At 38.8% G+C, this 23,016-nt stretch overlaps 1 protein-coding gene across 1 annotated transcript in view; it reads left to right on the top strand.

Moving 5' to 3' along the window:
• KDM6A (lysine demethylase 6A) overlaps nt 1-23,016 on the top strand; it is a 142,925-nt gene that overhangs the window by 14,680 nt on the left and 105,229 nt on the right. The window contains exon 3 of the mRNA XM_032449218.1: nt 16,043-16,151. Coding sequence (XP_032305109.1) covers nt 16,043-16,151 — 109 coding nt within the window. The remainder of the gene's footprint in view (nt 1-16,042; nt 16,152-23,016) is intronic.

The raw sequence follows: 23,016 nt of genomic DNA, 5'->3' as shown, positions 1-23,016 counted from the left end.
ACTGTGCCATCTGCACACCTGTATGCCAGGTACGAACGGACTGCTTAGTTACATCTGGCACATAAAGTCACAGAGTTTGTGAGTAACAGTGGTTGTAAATGAGTTATGGAGGTGAAAGAAGCCCAGCTTTGTGGGGAGGCTTATTGAGTACACAGCCTGTAAGTCTTTTGAAACTGTAGCACCGTTTGTGGGAGAGAGGGGGTACTTGAGAATTGCTTAGTATTCTTTAGCTAGCAATGGCTTTGCCCTATGCAATCTCTCTAGATAGAAATAGAAATAATAGAAATTGAAAGCGTTCCTTCTTCTGTCCCTCCCCTGGCCCTGCAAATTCAATGTTAACAGCAAGAAATGTTAGTTTATACAGTTAACTTTGTCCTTTGCTGTCTTTTGTCCTACCAGATTGGTCTAGCAAGACTAAAACTGGCAAATGTAATTGTTGTACTCATGGTCATAACTTCAGCTCTGACTTCCAGGAATGATGTTCTTGTATTTCCATATCTGCTATGTATGCTTTGTGTGTTTCATTTGCCACCCTCTGCAACTGGAGAGTAGCTGCCTGTAGCATTGCTGCGGTTCAAGTTTAAGGCTGCTTTCCAGAAAGTTCGTCTGCTCTGTTGTTTTCTAAACTTGGATATTTTTCTTCCCCCTACCAACTGCTCTGTCTCCTTATGCTTACTTTGAGATGTGCTTGTCATCCTTATCTTATGGAACTGCTGATGGTCACTGTTGCTTGGTGTCTCTGCACATTGCTGCTGCTTAATATGGCACTGCTAAATAAATCACTGTGGTTTTCTTAAGGCACATGAGTGTTCCATTTGATCATGTCGGCAGTCAGACTCACAACATTTCTCAAGGGAAGGTCTTTTGTTACATCACTACCACCATAACTTGTACTTTCTTCCTTAATACCTTAACTGTAGAGGACAGCCAGCCCTTCCACAGCTAGACTGCTAATAGCTGCTGCCCAGTGACTGTTGTCAGACAGAACTGTGGTTACATGCATTTCCTGTTCTCGGGCCATTACTTAGTTCTTTGAAACCTTCTGAAAGATGTCATGCAAGCAGGATTCTACTTAACCATAATCAGAAAACTCTGTTCAATTTTCATAAAGTCTTTTTTCACTCATTGGTTTTGTGCTTAGCTTGTTGCTCTTAAAACTTCTCTCACTGACCTAAAGCTGCAATTTCTGTTATGTTTTCTGATATCACTGTCATTATTAGTATAAAATTCATCACTATCAGTAGATTTTGCCATGGATAGATAGTGATACAAGTGTGGCTTTAGACAGTGTAGCCTTTTGATACTGAAAACAAATGCTAATATTAGGAAATAAATGCTGAAAATAGCACTTCTCAATTTTTAGAATAGTGTTCCAGTGGCGTGCCAGAAACAGAGCTGAGAGTCAGAGTTGAGTTAATGAAAATAGTTAATAAGTTAATTATTCGATTCAGTACTAAGTCCTGAACAAAAATCGCAGTAGAATCCAACTATAATGCTGCATTTTGCTGATCTGTTTCGTTCTGGGCACCTCCCCTATGAGGACAGGCTGAGGGAGTTGGGCTTGTTTAGCCTGGAGAAGAGAAGGTGCGCGGGTGACCTCATTGCAGCCTTTCAATACCTGAAGGGAACTTACTCCCAGGAGGGGAGTAAACTTTTCAAAGGGCTGACAATAGCAGGACACCGGGGAAATGGTTTTTAAGTTAAAAGAGGGAAGATTTAGGTTGGATGTTAGGGGAAGTTCTTTACTAGGAAGAGTGGTTAGGCCCTGGAACAGGCTGCCCAGGGAGTTGTGGATGCCCCGTCCTTGGAGGTGTTCAAGACCAGGTTTGAACGGGGCCCTGGGCAACCTGATTAGTAAATGTGTATGTTTGGTGGCCCTGCCAGGCAGGGGGGTTGGAACTACATGATCCTTGAGGTCCCTTCCAACCCAGGTCATTCTGTGATTCTGTGTGATCTACTGGTTGCTTCTAATCTTGTTGAAACCACTTTTGTTTTAGAGAGGAAAAACCATCAGTCACAGAGTTTTCTTGAGAACTGAGAGCGCTTCAGAATCCTAGGTGACAGTGGCTGTTCCTATGTGTTTTGGAAAGAAGAGCAAGGCAGAGTTAGAAGCCTACCAGTTGGGTGAATGATGCAGCAGAAAGCAGACTCCTTTCTCCTGCCCGTTCCAATGCTGATGGGGGATGTCTTTGGGAGAAGAATGCTGTCAGCAGTTACTTGGAGCACAGTACTTTTAGAAAACATGAGAAAGTAGTCAAACATAATAAAAACCTTTAAAAATACCCCTTGCTAATGTAACTGCTGCGATTTCTGAATGCTGAATGCCTGCTTTACTCGTCACATGTTAATGGTAGCTCTTGAGATCAGAAAGCTGGTTGTTCATTTGGTATTATGCTATGGGTGGCAGCACATGTTGGGTGGTGAGACATTTGAAGTTATCAGGAAAGGGGTATCTGGTCTTTTTTTTATTTTTATTTTTATTTTTATTTTATTTTTTATTTTTATTTTTTTTAATTTTATTTTTAATTTTTATTGCTTATTTAAGTGGCTTTTTTTTTAACATGTAGAAGGTTGGGGATAGCTGTTTAATTTTTGTTTTATTTTTTACATAAAGTTTTGGTAGCGTATCACAACGTGTGATGCTCCCAACTTTCTGTGAATGAACGTTACTCTTTCACCATCACTTTTCTATTCTGGAAGTTGCTAAATGAAAACTCGTCTTCAAGTTTAGGATAAATTTGTTTCACAAATGAGTTTTGAAGGGTGGTTACCTTTGTGTAAAGAAATCTGGTTTGTATGAGGAAGGGACACCTGAGTTACGTTTAGCTGAGATAAATGTACCTGTGGTGTTAGTACCCATCTTGCTAGAGTAATGCCCAACTGAAAAAACAAACTAGGTGAGTTTAGTTCCTAATAAACTAAATATATCTGCTAAAAACTGCATTCCTTTGTTAATTGAAATTTTAAATCAAGATTTGCTACAGAGAATTCAAACATTAAATCCCACATGTATTTATAGCTGAGGCTGGCCAGATTTCAAATGTTGTCTGTAGTTTTTTGGGTCTGCAGTTACATTCTGTGCTTTCAGAAACTGCGTTTGCCTCATTTCTGGATGGTGGGGGTGCCATTATTTGAAGTCTTGAGCTGTTTGTTCTTCTCCAGACTTTCCCAAATACTCTCATCCAAAAGAGCCTCAAGGACATAAGCCCCTTGTTTCAGTTTAGCTCTTCATAATAAGTAATTGGTATTGGTCTGTTGCACTCAGAAATTGTTTTAAGAAATCCTGTGCAACGTCTTTTAGAGAGAACACAAAGAATACATACGTTTACATGAGAATTTCCAGCTGTTCTTGAAGCCTGTCCCTTCACGTTGCAGGTAGTTACATCACAGATCTTGTTATATTTGTGAAATCTCACAGTCTTAAATGTTGTAATGCTCCTTTGCCTGTGCTGTTGTTATGTAAATGACAAGAAAATCCTAATTTTCGTATTCTCAGAATTCTTCTTTAGTTTTCAGTTTGAATTAATACATGTTAGTTTGTCAGCACTGCTGCTAGGCTGAAATAGCTCTCTCCTTCCTCTGATGTTTGTCCTGTTGGTACTTGTAGAAAAGAGTTGTGCTAGCTTTGGATTTGTTAACCTAAGTAACTTGAGCTGTTTCGACTTCCTTTTTCAAGAGGGGAGCGTCTTCTCTGTTATCTTTGCATCTGGATGTATTTGTATTTTTTGAACACGGAGAAATTAGAATGCTGTAGGTCAGAGCTGCCGAGGTGCTATTAATGTTTCTGCCCTTAAAGCGGGTTGTTTCCAGCCTCTTGTACTGGGAGAGCTTGGGAGCGGCAACTGGAGCTACAAGGAAGCAAATTCAACACATGGAAGACAGTTCCTTGCAGTTAATCTGTGGAACTAGTTGCGACAGTATGTTGTTAAACCGTGTTAAATAATTTAACATTAAAAAGTAGTGGAACAAATTAATGGGGGGAAAATCAATTAACACCTGTGCTCAGGAAGTTTCTGAACTAATTTATGCTCTACTGTCTGTGAAAGTATTAATGAAATATTGTTATATATGATCTTTTTCCTTTTGTTTCTCCTTCAAGAATGTGTGTTCACAGAAAGGCTGTGCTCATCTTTTCTTGCTGTTTTAATGCACGTTCTGTTGAAATGACTGGAGACAGGATGGTGGGCTGGGCAGGCTGCTGGTCAGACTTAGCACAGTGACCTCATTTTTATCACTGCTGGAAAATTTATTATCTGTTGATTTTAGAGTTGTCTATGCTTTATTTCATCTGTCTTATGTTGGCAGCATATACTCATGTTGCTTTGTTGCATTAAAACCCAGTAATTAGTGTACAGTTCAGGGTCTTCTGTGGATGTATTAAGTACTGCTGCGTGTCTCCTAGTTTTACCTTTGCAAAATGCAGTTGTGGTGTTCTCAGAAGTATATTTTCAAGTTGTAATATCCTTACCTCATATGTAGTTGATAGACCTAAAGTTTAGTCCAAAGGCCAATATGGCTTCTCTGCAAATTACAGAGATGATAGGCTGCCACCAATCAGTGTGTAACACTGTAACACTGTTATATTTTGTGCTTCCAGGACACATTATAAAATACCTGCGAAAATGGATTTTAGGTAGTTGCATCTGACCCACAGGAAAAAATGAAAGAATTCTGGACTCCATGTGAAACAAAGTGCAGGAAACTGTTACAGAAACTGTCATCTCAAATCTCATTCCATTACTACACAGAAGGAATAATTTTTGACAAAGGTACTTAGGCCTGCTGCACCTTATGGTCTTATGTGCAGCAGTGTGGCTGTACTGTTAATTTTGGGCTGTACTGCCCAAAATTCAGAATGGAGTTCAGGTTCTGCTCCTTTTAGTTTACCTGAGCGTGAGAGGGCCTAGCATCAAATGGGCAGCCAAATCTTTACATTGGGGGGATGGGGAAATAAAATGAACAAGAGCCATCAAATCTTTAAAGAGAGCAATAAAAATGTAGAATCTTATACCTGCAGCTTGTAATTTGTGAATGTTTTTTTCCCTCTCTCTGCTCTGACTCCAGGAGTCTTTGTCACCTTCTTTTGAGGCTCAGTGCCTCTGGCTTATGCTTTCTCTTCATACCTGGGCCTCCCTGTCTCCTGCTGTCAAAGATTCTTTACAGAGCTGTTACACCTGCTCTGCTCATGGAAAGGATGGATGCAGAGTTAAGCAGGCAGCTCTCCTGGTTGCCCCCACCGTAGCTGTTGCCGCTTGGCCCTGATTGCTCCAGCCAGGAGAGCAGCTTCTCTAGTTTCTCAGTGCTAGTTGGGCAAGAGGCTCAGAGCAGTTGAAGCCTTTCCATGCACTGCAAAACTGCAGAGGTTTCACTAGTTAGCAGTTTTTTGCTCCTGTAAGCTACATTCATAACATATTGTAGCCACGTGCACCTTGTAAGATGCCAATTCTCCTTATATGGCCTAAAGACAACATAAATAATTTCTTACATGTGCACGTTAGTCATGTTCACAAACCTAAGTGTAAAGATTACACAACCTCCTGTTGCATGCGTAAGGTTGGCCATAGGTGGTCTTGAATGGTAATTCTTGCTGCATTTGGTTATAAATAAAGCTGTTACTTCATACAACTATGAAAAATGGATCTTTTGTCTCTTCTTTAATAAAGGGACTAAAAAGATTGACACTTGGGACTGACTTGCATATTTTCTTTTGCCCTTTATTTTTACTTGGGAGTTATAATTCAAATTTGATGTATTTTAAACTTTTGAAGTGTTCTCAGACTCTTTAACCTTTGTATTTTTCATTCTCCCTACACATTCACAACAGAGGGCTAATTACTTCTTTGAGTGACTGGTGCTGTTGAAGTGATCTGTGGAGAAGTGATGTATTTGGTGAGCAATAACAGCAAGACTGGTGCTGCCAGGTGGAGCAGGAATGAGATGATGGGCAGTGAACAAAGTGGTGATGTTCAGTTCTGCTTTGAGCAAATGGTCAGCTGTCTGCTGCTCTTCCCTGTCACTCCCCTGACTAAGGTTTTATCCCACTGCCTCTCACATGTTCTCCCTTGCACACTTGTGCTATCCTTTATTTTGCCTGAGCTTTTATTTGCTAGATGTTATACTTTTCCAGTGATTATTTGTTTCGCTCTTTGGGACCAGTAATAATGAAAAAAAATCCAGCCTTCTATGTAATGAACCTTTTCTTCTATTGAGGAGTGTTTTTGTTAACTGCAGTTCTCACCACTGTGTTTCCTGGCCATGTAAATATGTCCTGTACTCAGGCCAGTGAGTTCTTCACTGAGTAGCTTTATGCCCGGGGTCATGTATTGGTGTATTTTCATGTATTTTTTGCAGTAACATGTACATGAAATTAATGATGTCTGCCATTATGAGCAATAATGGAATTGGTTCTTTGCCAACTAAAGGCCTGAGTCTTTACAGCTTCATTTGTAGAGCGAGCTGCAAGAGGATACATTTGTCAGTAAATGTCTGAAATATGTATTGTTGACTTCTGTCATTTCATTTGAAATGCAAACTTTACAGTAATGTTAGGAGATCTACAGAGATATTTGGTGAAAGAACGACGTGAACGTGCTGGTTTATGAATGGTGGCAATAGCATGTGAACTTCCGAATATTAAATGCTGAACTGTGCATTTGTTCTTTTGAAATATTTGTCCCGTTTCCAGTCTCTAATGGGGCTCACATTTCTCTGGGTTTATGAAATGCTTTGTAGCAGTCAAAATGTTGAATATTTTGAGACAAAAATTGTTTTTTATTCTCAGAGATGCTGATTCAGGTGTTCTGAAAATCAGAAACTGAGTTTCTGTACAATAGTGTTCTACTTGCCTTGTGCTTATTTTCTTTTTTAAATCTACAGATAGGGAATGACCATCTGAGCTCTTAAAAGTGCCTGCTTGCCATGCAGGTTGGGATTGGCAAGTATGCTGAGCAGTAAGAGTAGTGAACTGTGTATAAGCTCCAATAACTAATTCTGTTTCCTAGGAGAACCTTAGCTGGTTCATAGAACTGGATATATGTTGGCTTGAATTTATAAAAAACAACTGCAAGTGACCATTGTCTGAAGATTAATTTTTTGTCTCCTTGTATTTTATTTTAATTCATTTAGCTACTGAGGATTTAGATGTAACTGGCTGTAAAAGAGCACTCAGCAACAAGGAACTCTATCTGTAGTTTGAATTGGTGGCTTCTTGTCCAGAGGTACTGCAGGATTATACATTAAGTTGTCCAGGTTAAGTCCAACTGAAAGGGGATATTGTACCTTATGCAGCTGGACATGGTAGAAAAGAGAATGTGCAAATTATTGTTGGAAGAAATAATGGCACGATGGAGTTGATTAGAAATTACAACACAATCTAAAGCACTCAGCCAAGATGGACAGTGAGATGGCCCCTAATTTCTCAGGGCTTTTCTCTAATGAATTGCATTCCTCTTTGTCCATGTACATACGTCTGTGTGTGTGTGTGTATATATATACATACGTATATATATATAATATATATATATATATTTATGATTAATCATAAAATCCACCTTGTCTTCACAGTGTTATACTCTGCTTGTGGGTTGGGAAATTATAGGTAGAATTGAGTTCCTTGTATATAACTATGAACTCACCCTTTGTTATTCATCTTCACTTCTGCTGTGAATCATTGTGGTAACTTCTGGCCGAGAAGTGAGGAAGTTGTCTCTGGAATCATATTTAAGACGCGTGCTATGAGTACTGGACACTATAATTGAAATCTTTGTTTTAATTTGGAGAAAATCGTGAATTTTAGTCTTTCGTATCCTGGATGAATGGTCACTTTGGATGTTTGTAGTGGTTTCTTTGGGAGAGAGGAGGGGAGTTTGAGATTTTTTTTTCCTGTGCATATATTTTTGTATGTTGGGTTTTTTATTTCTGGGCTGGTAGAATTCTCAGCTGCTGTGGTACTAAGAGCTGTGTCCTTTGCAGTAACTTTTGTTTTCTAGCTTAATAGACACTCCAAAAACATGTAGAGATGCATGGAGAAGCAGTGTGAATGTTGATACGTGCATGTTTTCTCAGTTAGTTTTGTTCAATATCCATCTCTTTATCAGCAGATCAGGTAGGGTTCAGAAGGAGGCCTTGTATCCAAGTTCAGCTGAATGTTAACCAAAACAGTGTCAGTTGACAGCCGATACGTCTAGTTACCCCGCAGTTAGTGAATTCTTTGGGATGTGTTGCTTATGAAGATGCAGTACAAAGCTAATAAGGGGTTCTTCTCAGGGGGTTCTGTTGGCAAGTTCCTGAGAAATATTTAAGTGTATTGTCATCACCCTGAAATCTGTGTGAGCGCTCCCCCACACTTGCTGTAGTGGTGTTGCACAGGCAGACAGACCTTCTTTCTTTCCTTGAATGTGGCTCACTAGCTTTGCTGTTCAGTAGTGGTGCTGGTGGTTTGTTGTGTGACTGTACTGGGAGAATTGTATTCCTCATGTTTCTTCACTGTAACTGTCCTTAGTTCAGAATACCACATAAAGTGGGAAAGCTGTGGGGATAAGTCTGCAAATTTGCAGTTGTTGACTATGAAGAGTTTTAGCTCTTAATGGGAATTACTGTGGTGCTTTTCAAGGGCACTGGGCATAAAGTTCTTCCCCACAACATTTTTCTATGCAAGCTAGTTTTCATGCACATTTGATTATATTCCAGTGTTGCTGACTTTAAGGTTGAGTGGGTTTCCCATTGTCTAAGCATAATTAATCAGCCAGCAGAGGAGTATATATGAATGGCTGTGGAAAAGGTACATGGTGATACCCTTGTATGCGATTGCAGTGATGAGATAGAAGATGTTTGTGGGGAACCATTCTTGGTATGATAGCTATGTCAGTTTGAAAGGTGACAGCATTCTGAGAATCCTGGAAATAACATGGCTCCCTGGCTGCCCAGGGAGGTGGTGGAGTCTCCTTCTCTGGAGATATTCAAGACCCGCCTGGACGCCTACCTGTGTGACGTGGTGTAGGGAGCCTGCTTTGGCAGGGGGGTTGGACTCGATGATCTCTAGAGGTCCCTTCCAACCCCCACAATTCTGTGATTCTGTGAACATCTCAGTATACGAAACCAGGTTCCTTCCATCTACAGAATTTGTGCACTTTGTGTCTTACTGTAGTGTTACCAAATTCGTATCTCCTGTGGTGCTGAAAATGTTATACTTCCCAGCCTGTTAACATTCTTCATACACTTCTTCATACACTCTTCCCTGTTTTCATCTCTGTCTGTTTTAAAATAGATCTTCTTTTCCTCGTATTTTCATACATAAGCTACCAATAATATTTATTTCTGAAAGTTGAACCACCTCTGATACTTAAATCCTCTTCGGCCCGAACTTCAAACTGTGCAAGTTTAACAGCGTTTGGTGGAGTTTTTTGTTGTTTTGCTTTTTTAAATAGCTTATAGCAGTTGCTCCCCTGTATTACTTTGCATCTATTCAATCTGAAGCTGGGTATTTTCACGTGTATTATGTCAGAATCTTAGTAGAAAATTTCTTCTGCATATGTGTATTTTTTTATATTTTTAATATTGTTATTACTACTTCTCCCCCTCCTCCCTCTCAAGCTTCTTTATTCATTTCTTTCTTGTCTGTTCTTGGTAGCTGATAGTCACTGTTGCATTTTCCAAGACTTAACCAGATCAGTTTTTTGCATGAATAACAGCTGAAATCTTAACATTTTTTCCTTAAGCAAAGCAGGCAGTTACTAATGCCATCTGGTTTTAATTGATTTTTTTTCCCCCTCCTGCGTTGATTTAATTGTATTTCCAAAGTTTTATTTATACAGTGAAACCAGTAAAACAGTCATCTAATTTAGTTGAAATAATAAAGTAAAATATGACTAAAATCTAGTTAGGAGCGTTTATCCTCCCAGATAGAACTGCTGTAATGTTTTCAGAAAGTTTAAGTTTGCCTCTCAGAGTTAACTGTCTAAATGATTGAAAGGATCATGCCCTTGCCCCTCAGTTGTGTTGTGGTGTTTGGTATAGTTAGTTATTGTTAAAATACAATCAGATGAACTAGGCTAAAAGTTTGTGTAGTGAGGCAATTAATTGGCTCTAGAACAATTGCTAAATTAAGGTGCTAAAGCTTATTCAAAAGATGGTTATTATGGAGACTATATTATTATGGTAATTATATTTAAAAATCTGCCTGTATGCTGATAAAAATCAGCCATTTTGATTGCCTATGAAAAAATCTAGTGCTTGCTTAAATAATAAAATAGAGAATTCACGCATCTACATAAAAATAGAATGCGGGATTTGGAACGATGAAATTCCATACAATAGTTGTCATATCTCTTGGGTTTCCAGATCATGAAATGTTTTCCAAGGACAGAGTAGAGAACATTCTGTTCAGTGGTTGTTGAAAATCTGCTTTAATTTCCTGTACAGTGTGTGTACATTCATACATATAAATATATATTTGCAAGAATTTTTGTAAATACAGTTGGGTAAAATGGGTTTGGGTCCTGAAGTTGATCCTGAACATCAACTGCAGTCAGTAATTGTTCATCAAAATGTGCTTGTTTATGGACACTGTCAGCTGAAAACCAGCAAGCTCCCAGTGTTTTCTGTGAGGAGCCTTCATTATGGAGCTTATGCTTGTGACAGAAAGGACTCAGAACCTTAGCATCAATACCAAGTGTTCCTGATTCAGTGATGGCACCTTTGTGTTTTTGAGTTCTCCACCCTCTGCTCAAATGTCACTCTTCTCCATTTGTCATTTGAATATGTGCATGTTGATATGCTTCTCTGCAGTTCTGTGCTTTAAATGAAGTATTATCCCCCACTTCTGAGTGATAAATGGCTTCAAGATCTGAGCTCTCTCTTAGTTACTCATGTCTGCTTTTCTCCCTCAGATCGTAGGGCTGTTTTGGTGATGTTATTTTCTGCAGTAGGTTTCTAAATTACTTCTTAAAAACGTTACAGTTTGTTTCTAACAGTGATTGCATGCTGCTTTCACTCCACCCTCTACAACACTTGTTTGTGACATTCACCTTTCAAATAGTTTGCATGTTAATTTTGACCTTAGATTCAGCAACCCTGACCTTATTTCTGTGGTTTGCCTCTTCATCTTTCTCTTTTTCTTCCATATAAAACCGGCAGTAATGCTTGTAACAAGTATGATTGGTTTTTTTTTCCCCTCAAATGATAATTTACCATTGAGAAGCCACTGCAGCAGTGGCTTTTTGAAAACCTACATCCTAATTGGTTCCATCAAGTTATGCTAACCTGTAACTGCTTGTTCTTCTTCCTTGCTCGCAGCGTTTATTTTAGTGTGCTATTTTGTGGAGCAGTAGCCGGGGGAAAATAAATTGGCTAAAGCTGATGATGTGTCTCTAGAAAAATCATGCGTGGGGAAGGATCAGTTTCCACTGCTGTAAACTGCTTACTGTCCCTGAAATGATAAAGACTTGAAATGATCTTAGTATGTTTAGTAGATCAGAGTTGATTTTCAAAAATATTATAAATACTTTTGCAAAAAAAACCAACCAAAATTATCAAGGAGCTCAGTATTTTTTCTCTTTGAGGCCTAAACTGATTTGGGTGTCAGCATGTTTGTGACCATCACGCTGAGCTTAAAAGCCATGCAGTGGTTGTTATATAATACAGCCTGCATTTGAAATACAAGGAGAGTTAACTTGTGTTCAGATGAGAGAGAAACTTTATTTATAACACAATATGAGCTTTGCAGAGAGTAAGAGTATATAAAGAAGTCCTAAAAGCTCTGCTGGGAGTTGATACTAAGCAAGTAAGGAAAGCTAAGAAAGAATATTGTGCCATCCATACAGAAAAAGAGAGCCTTTACTGAAGGATATGTTGAATTAATGTAGGTTACCTTTCATCAAATATGAATTGTATGCGTTTCTTTGTAGATGTATATGAAATGTTCTTTTAAGTCATCTGTAGCCCAGGAGCTGGTGTTTATCCAGCCAGTTGCTGATAGGGGAAAAAGCAGTTGTGAAGAATTTGGGCTTGTCTTTTTTCTCCTTGCTTGTGCTAAGGTGGCCTTGATCAGACTTGCGTTGGTGCAGAGCGGGAGCTAGAACTAAATCAAGAGGCTCATAGGATGCTTTCATCACTGTTGTTCGAAAATAATGTGAATTTCAGTCAGTTGTAGCATGGAGATAGGAATGGAAGGACAGCTGTTGAAAGTGTTTGCTTTTGATGCTGAGGTGGGGAGAACAGGCTCAGCACGTACATGGACTTCTGTCTTCCTGGTCTGTAGATGTACCTTGGACTGGCTGGTCAGAGAAATTGTCTAATTATCACCTCAGTATCCAGCACTATCTTTAGAATTATTTTCTTTTCTGGAACAGTAAGATATCCCTTAAGAGCTGGTTAACATTGCATTTCTATATGTAGTATTCCATTTGTGAAGAGCATGCTGGTGTCTCCTGTTTTGTTTTGTTTTTTTCCCACCTAAAATTTCCTTCTTGCTTGCAGTTCCCATTAGCTGCATGCAAAGCCTGCATGTTCAGATCATTCGCATTACATTTAGAAAGTAGCAGCAACTGACTTGTTTTTTTTTTTAATGTACATTTGCAGCAGTGTTTTTTGTACTTTAATGTTGTGTTCTTTAAGGCTCTAGGAACATCTTGGGGTTTGAATCTGGCATTTTATACTATTGTCTGCTTTTTCTTGAACAGTTAATTTAGTTTTTTTGCTTTCTGTGGTTCTGTCTTTTTCTCTTTTGAGTAAAAACCTACTGCATCAGTGCACTCTTGCAATTGCATACCTTTAATATATTGAAAAATTAAAAATAAGCAGCTATGTTTAGCTATATACTCCAGCTGCTTTCATCTTGGTCAGTGATGCTTGCAAGATTTGGGTAAGGGCATACATAGAATGGCTTAGGTTGAAAAGGACCACAATGACCATCTCGTTTCACCCTTCCCTGCTATGTGCAGGGTCGCCAACCACCAGACCAGGCTGCCCAGAGCCACATCCAGCCTGGCCTTGAATGCCTCCAGGGATGGGGCATCCACAACCTCCTTGGGCAACCTGTTCCAGTGCGTCACCACCCTCTGAGTGAAAAACTTCCTCCTAAGACGTGGTTACATCATCTTCTTTATAAACAGTTCAAAAAAGCTGTGCTGGTTTTTTGTTTTTTTTTTCCCTTAAAAATTGTTCAGTAGTATTTGAATACAAATAGTTACAACCAAAGTGGTATTTTCCTCTGTATTAGGTTTAACAGGGATAACATTCCCTACGTTCTCCTTTATGCAGTAGAACTGTAAGGTGTTATCAGTGGTCCTTATGTGTCATAATTCAAATTCTGGTCTTATCTGTTGGATTATTATTTTTTTAATCTTACAGAGTTATTCCCAAATCTAGAGGCTTTTCTCCAAGAAAAGAAATCATGTTCTTAGTAGTCCAAGTAGGCATTTGCTTTATTGTGCTATTTTCTGATCATATAAATATATATTTTCCATCTCAAGCTGTAGCTTCTTTTCCTGAAGGAGTTCCTGTATTTTTCCTGCTTCTGCTTTGGCTTTTATGCTGCAAAGCAGCTGCTAGTGATGGTTTTGCCATGTTCTTAAATTCTTCAGGTTTCCCTTTTATCTTCATGTGGCCTTGAACAAAGGGAAGGAAGTATACGGTGCTGTGTAGCAACCTTCCTTATCATTTCAGGGTCTTTTTCTCTCTTGTTCATTTGTCAGTACTAACAGTCCTCGAAGCTGGCTTCATTGAGTACGCTTATTTCCTCCATGCTGTATTGACTTACAGCAATACTTAGGAATCTGGGTTTTGTTTTTGTTTATCTTATTTGTAACTTCTGCAGAATTCTCAGTGTTCCAGAATGATTGAAATTCGTTGCATGAGTGGTGTCATAGCTGACCTTTACAGTTACAGAACCACTGAAACGAGATCTTTGGATTACTCAAAGAAGCCATATGTGGATGCATATAGTTGTGACCTCCCTACTTAAAATGTTTTAATCTCTTGCTGAATCTGTTCATTCAGTTAACAAATGATTAATCTGTGCAGATAAATACTTGTTATTTCTAAAGGTGTTGTCAGGTGGGTTTGATTAGCAAGTAAGTTCCTCAACCAGGACTGAAACTGTGTAAATCCATTTGTATGGATGACTCCTCTTGGGCTGCTTGGAAGAACAGCCTTGTGCTGAGCATTCTCAGCGTGCTCAGGACTCAGGTTGACTCAGGTGCTACACCAGGGATGGGAGAGTAAGGGGTGCTCTTGCTTTTGGTTTCTGTTTCATTTGGTGAGAATGTGCTAGAAGCAAGTTGGAAATTCACATGAAATAACCAGCCCTGAATATGAGTGTGCTTTAAGTGTAAGTGCTTTCCAGGCAATGTTGCTTATCAGTTAGAGATCAGCTGAGGCTGTGTGCTTGATGGCATAGCTAGATTGCTCCAGCAGTTAACTGTTACTTCAAAAGCAAGTTCTGTTTTGTAGCTTTGGTGTTCTGTACCTTTCCTTGTGTGGGCAGCAGGGTCAGTAAGATGTTTGAGCTGTATCTTCAGAGTATGTTTTAAGACAGAGGGCAAATCTGCCTCACTGAGTGCTGGGCAGAGTTCTGTGAAAGACGTGGATGTGGCTTTTAGTATCCCTACTGTATATAATGTTTCAGAAGCTTCTCACGCATCTTCTAGGGTATGTTTGAGAAGGGGCAGGGATCCTTAAGGTCCTTGGGTGCCTAGTTGTTAAAGGCAGAATTTGCAGCATTAATGAAAAATATGAACTGGTATTTTCTTAACTGTTTGAGGTATTTTCATGTTGTAGGAATTTCTCATTTTGAGCATTAAAGCAAGTTTTTAATGAAGAAAATCACAGATACGGACAGAGTGATCTATTGGTTGGGCTAATACAGGATTAGGTTGGTGTGCCACCTCTGCCTTACTGCTGCCCCCCTGCCCCCCATTGCTTACAGTTTTAATAAGATGACTTAAGTTGTCATTTCATGTTAAATATTAAGGTCTCTGATTGTGGTGGTATATTAATATCAAGCAGTTCATCACAGCAACCACACTGGAAGCATATTCAAGCCATGAGTTGGTGGAAAGTAGGGACCCAGCTGGACTTTGAATTCACTGGAATTCTGGCAAGTTTTTGAGAGCTTTGAAAGTCTGTTGGTGTAAAGGATCTTCATTCTCTTCCACCTTCTTTAAGTTTGTTTAGCTACTTCACCTTAGTGGCTAGTATGTTCAAAATCAAGGAAGTGACTGGAAGTAGTTGAAAGACTTTATCTTCTCCCAACCTGTCAGTGGGGTCATGAGGTAAGAGCAGGAGAGGTCAAAGATCATGACTGATGTGGCGAATAGAAGATGATAGTTTATTAAAAGTTTATCTTTGCAGTGCATATTTTGTGAGTGCTGCTTACAAACTTCTAGGGCTGCTTCTCTCAAAGTAAAATTCTTTTTTGTTGGATTCAGGTTTCTAACTTCAGTGATACTTAGTCTGAAGTGACCGTGTAGTAAATGGAAGGTAGTAAACAGTGCATTTTATGACGTGACAGCGGTATGTGAAGAGTCAGATCTTTGAAAATGCGTGTTAAGCTACATAAATTGTCCAAGAAAACATGTTGAGGTGCTGTATTCTTCAGTTTAGCAGAAACTCGTTAAATGTGTAGGATGATGAACTGTGATTCCATTAAGAATAAAAGCCAGAAACAATGAGAATAAAATGACTTTATTTTTATTTTATTTTTTTATATTTTTAAATTATTTTTAATGTTATTTTTTTATATTTTTAAATTATTTTTAATGTTTTTCATGGTGTGGAAATTTTTGTTTGGGAGATCGAATGTTTCTGAAGCTGACAGAGAACTTTAGTTACTTGTTTGCTATCAATGTGCATTAGAAGCGTTGAACTTCTAAAACTGTTCTGTCTTAAATAATACGTTTTATGTTTGATAAACAGCCCTTACTGCAAGTTATTTAGATGATGGGCTTCTTCCACTGGAGAGAAACGACACATTATTGCTCAGAAAATGCATTACTTGCTTTAGTTAAATACGGTATTTTCACAACCTTGTATTTCTTTTTCTCAGGCTGTTCGCTGCTATGAATCGCTAATTTTGAAAGCTGAAGGAAAGGTCGAGTCTGATTTCTTTTGTCAGTTAGGTCACTTCAACCTCTTATTGGAAGATTATCCAAAAGGTAAGATGGCTTTTTATTTTTACTTTTTTAGCATTTCCAATGGCTGATGTAATAGAATACAAAATGTTTGGGTAATTCACTGTTTTCATGGCTTGTACTATATTTCAAAACCTATAACACAATAAGACTGATGAAAAACACAGTTGTATTTTAACTTATTAGCCATTTCTAAATTGAATTTTAATTTGGAAAGAAAAAAAAAAATCCCACAATACACTTCTTCAGTTATGAGGATGAAGTTTATTTAGTTTATGTAGTAGTGCCACACTGCTTGTTTCATTTTTCTGGTTCACTACATGGCCATACAGAGTTGAACCTGTACCTTGAAAGGGTTCCTAATTGGAACGGGAAAGAGGGAAACTTCAGAAGCTAACAGTTTCTTCAAGAGATGGTTGTGTCGAATGAGTGCCTTAGATTGGGCTCATGCCTTCATATTTGTTTGCAATCTCAGTAGATAATACAAGGCTGAAAAATGCTACTTTAAGAGCAAAAGACGGCATTTAACGTGTGTTTCAAATTCTGTTTTAAATACTGAGTGGGAGAATGGAACTGTGACCTTATTGGGTGTTAGGTGTTTGTTTCTTAGGTCTATTTCATCAGGCTTTTGAATTATTAAAAAGTTTTTTTTACCATTATTTCAGTCAGAGCTCATAGAATTTTATAAATGCTTGTTCTTTGTGAGGGTCAATAGACTGCTTTTTTGGTAGAGCTGATGATTATACGGTATAACAGGCTGTGTTGCTGACTGAGACATAGGGCAACATCTTCAGCTGATGCTATTGCGAGTTCATTGCAGGCTGTAAGTCAGCTCAGTGTCTCATAGCTGTCTCCCTTCCAATGATTGTGGAGTGTATAGATAAGCAGGAAGTGCATTGCATAATAAGTTTAAAGTGTGAATAAGTTTTATATCATCGTATTACCCTTAATTATTAAACATACTAACTGCAATTATGGTTAATTTTGTAAGTGCTTGGGATCTAAGAAGTACAGGCAATTCAGACATGTTTAGATTGTACAGATATGTATAACATCCAATTTTAAAGTCCTGAGAAGTTCCAGAAGTATGAAATCCTGAAGCAGGGTGGTCTTCAGAACTGCAAGGTGTCTAGGCTGAAATTAGCCTTGGATAAAGCTGTGGAGAAGATGATGAAGGATGTAATTACTTAAATATCTTAAGTATCAAGAGCAACATGACTAATGTTGTTCTGCTCATGAAGAAGCAAAATTGCTTCTGACAGGTTCTTGGCAATACCAGGCAAAGTATTCACAGGTAGGCCAATAGTCACATATAGAAAAAACAGAACTCAGCCAACTGGTGAAGGGCTCTCCAGCACTACAGTAATTGCTGTTATGCAGCAGCCTAGGTCCCTGAGATGCCATCCCTTCCATACTTGCCCTTATACAAGTCTGCAGCGGGTCCACCCTTTCTGGTCATATGAGGAGCACAATGTGCACACAATTGCTTGTGTTCCCCAGGCCAGTGGCACCCCTTCACCAGGTGCTCAATCACCAGTTCAAGCCCTGACCTAACAGGTCCCCTGCAAATGTATTTATTTATTTATTTTCCCTTGGAAGCCTTTTCATTTTGTTAACTACTGTTATTAAAAGCAAAGCATTCTTTGTGTAAAAACATTAGCAATCTAGTTTGCACAAAGTAGAATAAAATAGTTGATTGCAAAAATACAGAACGTGATCAAGATGAAGCAGTTCTGGGTTGATAGAGATCTCTTGAAAGCTTCATGTTGTTCTGGTTTGATCTCTCACAAAGATTTTGACAAATGTGGATCATTCAGTTTAGGTATAGCTCTGTGCATGTTGGTATGTTCAAGTTGCCAGCTATTTTATAGCAACAAAGGCTATCGATCACTTCTGTGTAAGAGTTTGGACTTGTAAAATTTGTGGCGGGTTATTCCATGTCGTTATTGGAAGCAGAGACTATCCTGATAGCGTTGTATGGAGAATATCAGTTGGGGATGGATAAACATTGAATATGGAATAAGTTGATGGCAAATGTCTTGCTGAGGTCCAAGTAAATCTAGCATGTGTTTTTGTTTCATTACCTGTGACCCATCAAACCTGTTCTTTTAAAGTACATTATGTTTTGGGTCACTTGTATCCATTGAAGTTCAGATTCAATATTTCAGTTTAAAAATAAAAAGCCACCAAGCTGGTCTTCAACAAAAGCTATGAGTTTACATCAGAAGTTACTGGATGATGTCCTTCTCTTTATTATATCTGAGGTCAGGCTGCAACTTGTAGTCATGCCAAAATGTAATATATTTGAATTGCTGTTGTTAACTTAAGAGGCTTCATTTGCAGCCGTTGCAATTGAGTTGTCCTTTTGGTTTTACTCAACTATTGTTAGGAGAAGGTGCTATAGGCAAGAAGGCGTCAGCTGTTGGCAGAGCTACCAGCTTATGTTTTTGGACAGTGATAAGTAGGGCAGATTGATTTGCTTAGTGTATGTGTTACAAGGTGGTCTGTGTGTCTGGCTTTTGTTTTTCTGGTCATTACTTGTGAGAATTGGCTTCAGGTGTTTTGGAAAGAAGAACATGAATTCCTCCCAGTGAAAACTATGATGTTTTTCTTAACTTTAAGATGATGTCTTTGCCACCCAATAGGAAATTATTCACCAGTGCTTTGATGGTTTCAGAGGCTTCCATTGTTCCCTAGCCATGTCTTAAGTGCCATCACCTTTCTACTTGTTGCTTTTCTCTGTGTTCTCCTGGCACAATTCAATTTGCAGCTGTGTGGGGAACTGATCCAACTAAAAATAACCTAGCAGAAAAAATGATGCACTTGCCCCATAGTGGGAAACTTCAGCCTCAGGTTTTGCCTAAGGAGGCTAATGAATGGTCATGTAGGCATCTGGACACAGCAGTGTTGTGCATCCAACTAAGACTTATCTTTTTTTGTTGCTTCACTCCTCGCATGAGCTGGAATTTTACCAAAATTAGTGTGTTTCTGGTCTTAGGGGAAAGTGGTAATTAGTAGTTGGAGATGATTCCTTTTCTTTTTCCATGACTGGTTTCCATAAGGAGCATAGAGTGTAGACAGTCATTTTAGTGGTTTTAATTCTAGTTGAAGGCTCTTTGAGTTCATGGAGTCTGACATCATTAGTGCTTCCCTTGAGGTTCCTTATTTTATGTAAGGTTCATGTATATTGGCTGTGTTCCTGCAAATGAAATGGAGGACAGCTATCAATTGCACAAGTGGAGGCACGCTTTTAGCATCGGCCACTTTGGATTTCTGTTCTCTGTATGAAATTCTTGACAGTAGTAGGTAATGCAGTTAATGAGATAACTGGAAAAAATGTGTGATTATTCACATCATACTTAGAAAAACACAGTAAATGCTGCACTGAAATAATTGTTAGTGCCGCACTCAAGAGTGATCATGTTTTTGATGTGCTGTGTCAGTGTAGTTTGAGTAATTGTTGTCAGAAACAAAAATATTCTAAATAATTTGTATGACAACATTAATTAGTTCAAGAGTATTTTAATCAACCTGTAAAATACTGCCTACTCATTTATTAGTACACAGACTGAAGCTGGAATTTAAACGCATCAACCATTCTTATATAAAGTTGTAGTAAGAATGACTCCCCCAGCTTCAACAGTGTGCCTGCATTTGTTTGTTCTTAAAGTTAAAGCTTTGTAGAGAATTTGTATAGTTGTTAATATGTCAGACTTTCAGAACTTTTAAGGAAAATAACCCATTTCATTGTGCTGTATTCTGAGGTAATTGAATAGTGAGCATGATCATATGAGCATAAGAGAGCAGTTCCTGGTATAGGTAGAATCATGAGGGTTGCTTCTGGGCTGGCTTTTGCTGATGAGTCCCATAAGATCTAGGATGCAGGTTAAGTAGGATGGAATCTGAATGAGCGAGGAGGAGGTGACAGTGTTTCAATTAAGTGAGTGTGTTTACAATTTTCTGTTGTTTTTTTTGTGATTGTTAATAATTGTCTAAAATGGGGTTGTCTCTCTTTAAAGCTGTTTGTTTCATCTTCAGGATGCTGTTGTTAAACTCCAAGTAGCTCAAAATGTCACATGGAATTCCTGTAGAAAGTAATAAGAATATTCTCTGGAGCTTTTGAAATACAGTGCTCTTTATAAATAGTTATTTGTTTTGGGTGTGTTTTGCTAGTGGTAGAGGATATATATTACAGGATATAACTGGACTGTGTTTTTTTGACTGAGAATTTACATTTTGGGTAGTTTGAAATAACACTTGTTAAAAACCACTTTGTGGAATAAGTTCTTTGAAGGATCTTGAGCTTCACGTGGTTCCACTGTGTTCCTTCATTGATATTCTCTATATTTTAAGACCTTTTATAGAGTAAATATGCTTAACTAGAAGTAGGTAATTACCTAATGGATTTGTGTAATAGCAAACAATGTGTCATGATTAACTCGTGTCTTAAACGTTTCGTACTTCTTAGTTTCCTGTGCAGCGGACAGTTGGATACATTCATAGGATAGTGGCATCCCACCAGTTTGGTGCTACATTACGTTTCCAGATGTGAATGTGTATTTGTCAATAACATTACTTTGAGAACTACCTGGTTTTTGTCTTTTGTAAATGTATTGCATTTGTGTGTCTGCATTCCTTTTGTGTTAAAAGGAAGACATGCATTTAGACTTCTTTGATCACATGTGTTTTGGTACTTTCAGCAAAAATCTCTGAAGGAAACAGAGCAGTGCCTTCCCTGAGGCCTTGGAACAAAAAACCTGAGTTGTGTTTCTCAGCTTGAACTTCCACATTTTCTTTCTTTCTTTCTTTTTCTTTTTTAATTTAATCATCTGCTCAACCTTAGAATTTCCTCAGCTTTTGATGTTTTCAATTCTGTAGCCTAACAGCCTTCTTCCTAAATTAAAATGTTGTTGTGGATAAAACCTTGTACTGTGTAATCAGCTGTTTCCATAATCTACAAATATCCCCCATGTGTTTAATGAACATTTATTTCTTTCTGGAAACACTGTCAGATTTGAAGTAATGCCTGTACTCTATGCTTGATTTGTGCAGTTCTTCACCTCATTTTCTGTCTAATTTTCACACTATATAACCAAATTGTTTACAAATTACTACTACCAACAAAAGATTCTTAAGAAAATTGCTGTCGTTCATAGACAATTATAGATCCTTGGGTTGTTGTTTCCCCAGTGGATGGGGGTAGCACAAAGGTCAGACATCAAGTTAAACTAGGGTGTTTATCTTAAGTTCAAAGCAATGAGATAATAAGTGAAATGATACAGCAAGAATAAAACAGAACAAGGCAATGCACCTAACCATTACTACATGAGGATAGCAATAGTGATTAAGAAAGATACATCACCAACTGCCCTAATACTTTACCATCATCCAGATTTTCATTTGCTAGAGAGCAAGCCCTTGTTGCAGTGAGGTTTTGGAGAGCCTTTCCTGGCAGCTGGGGGGTCCTATGCAGTGCATTCACTTGTAGGTGAGGTCTCCAACTTTGCTACAAGAGGGTCCAGATTTTATATTGTTGAATATTGTTGAATAAACAAGTTTACGTGACTGTTAGGTGGAAACATCTGTTTTTATTCTCCCTTTTGGACTCCACATCAAGCCTGGCCAGGGCTTAAGGGGGAACCTGTGCTTCTAAACAAGGAAAGATTAATACATTCTCATAATGCTTTATCTAAGCTACATCTCTTGCTAATGAGATGTTTTGTCCAAGATACATATTTTGCTAATGATCATACATATTTTGCTAATGATTGGATACTGATGGTGTATAATGCTGGGTTGTGAGATTCATCCAGGAGTCGAGGCTGACTGTCCAGGCCTTAGTACTTCAACTCAGGGACATGTAATCGTACATCATTCAAGCCTGCAGTTATATCATAGAATGGCTTGGACTGGAAGGGACCTCAAGGATTATTAGATTCCTCCTCCCTGTGGACTTCTTTACAGACTGAACAAACCCAGTTCCACCAACCTGTGTTAAGAGGGGAGCTAGTCTCTGATCATTTTTATGGCCCTCCTGTGCCCCCTCTCCAAAAGCTCCACATCTTTCCTTTGTTGGAAGCCCCAAACTCCAGATGGGGCCTCCTAAGGGCAGAGTAGAGAAGGACAGTCACCTCCCTCACTGTTCTAGCCATTCTTCTTTTGATGCAGCCTAGGATACTTTTGGCCTTCCAGGCTGCAAGCACACACTGACTCATAAGTTTTTCATCACATGGGACCCTTATGTTCTTCTCATATGGCTACTGTCAAGGAGTTGTTCTTCTAGTTTGTATGCATATCTGGAATTACCCTGACCCATTAGGTTCACATGGGCCCACTTTTTGAGTTTATCCCTTTGCATGGCATCCCTTCCTTCTACAGGATCAACTGTACCACTAGTTCTGTGTCACCAGCAAACTTGCTGAAGGTGCACTCAAATCCCATAATCTATATCATGGATAAAGTTATTAAAGCGTACCAGTCTCAAGATGAACACCTGGGGGACACCGCTTGTCACTCACTGGCCTTGGCCTGAACAAAGAGCCATTGACCGCAGCCCTCTGATTGTGACCTTCCAAACAATTCTTTATCCAGCAAATAGTTTATCCAACAGAGAGATAAGGATGTGATGGGGGACCATGTTAAAGGCTCTTCAGAAGTCCAGGTGGTTGACATGAGTTGCCTTTCCTTTCTTCACCGATGCTGTCACTCCATCATAGGAAACTACCATATTTGTTGGGCATGACCATCCCTTGGAGGAGTCGTGCTGGCTGACCCAGATAACTTGTTAATTCCTTATGTGCCTTAACATGTCTACCAGGAGGATCTGTTCCATGATCATCCCAGGTACAGAGGTGAGGCTCATCTGCCTGTAATTTCCTGGCTTTTCCTT

Source organism: Coturnix japonica, chromosome 1 (assembly GCF_001577835.2).
Source record: "Coturnix japonica isolate 7356 chromosome 1, Coturnix japonica 2.1, whole genome shotgun sequence".
Lineage (NCBI taxonomy): Eukaryota > Metazoa > Chordata > Aves > Galliformes > Phasianidae > Coturnix > Coturnix japonica.
This window is presented reverse-complemented; position numbering and strand designations above follow the sequence as displayed.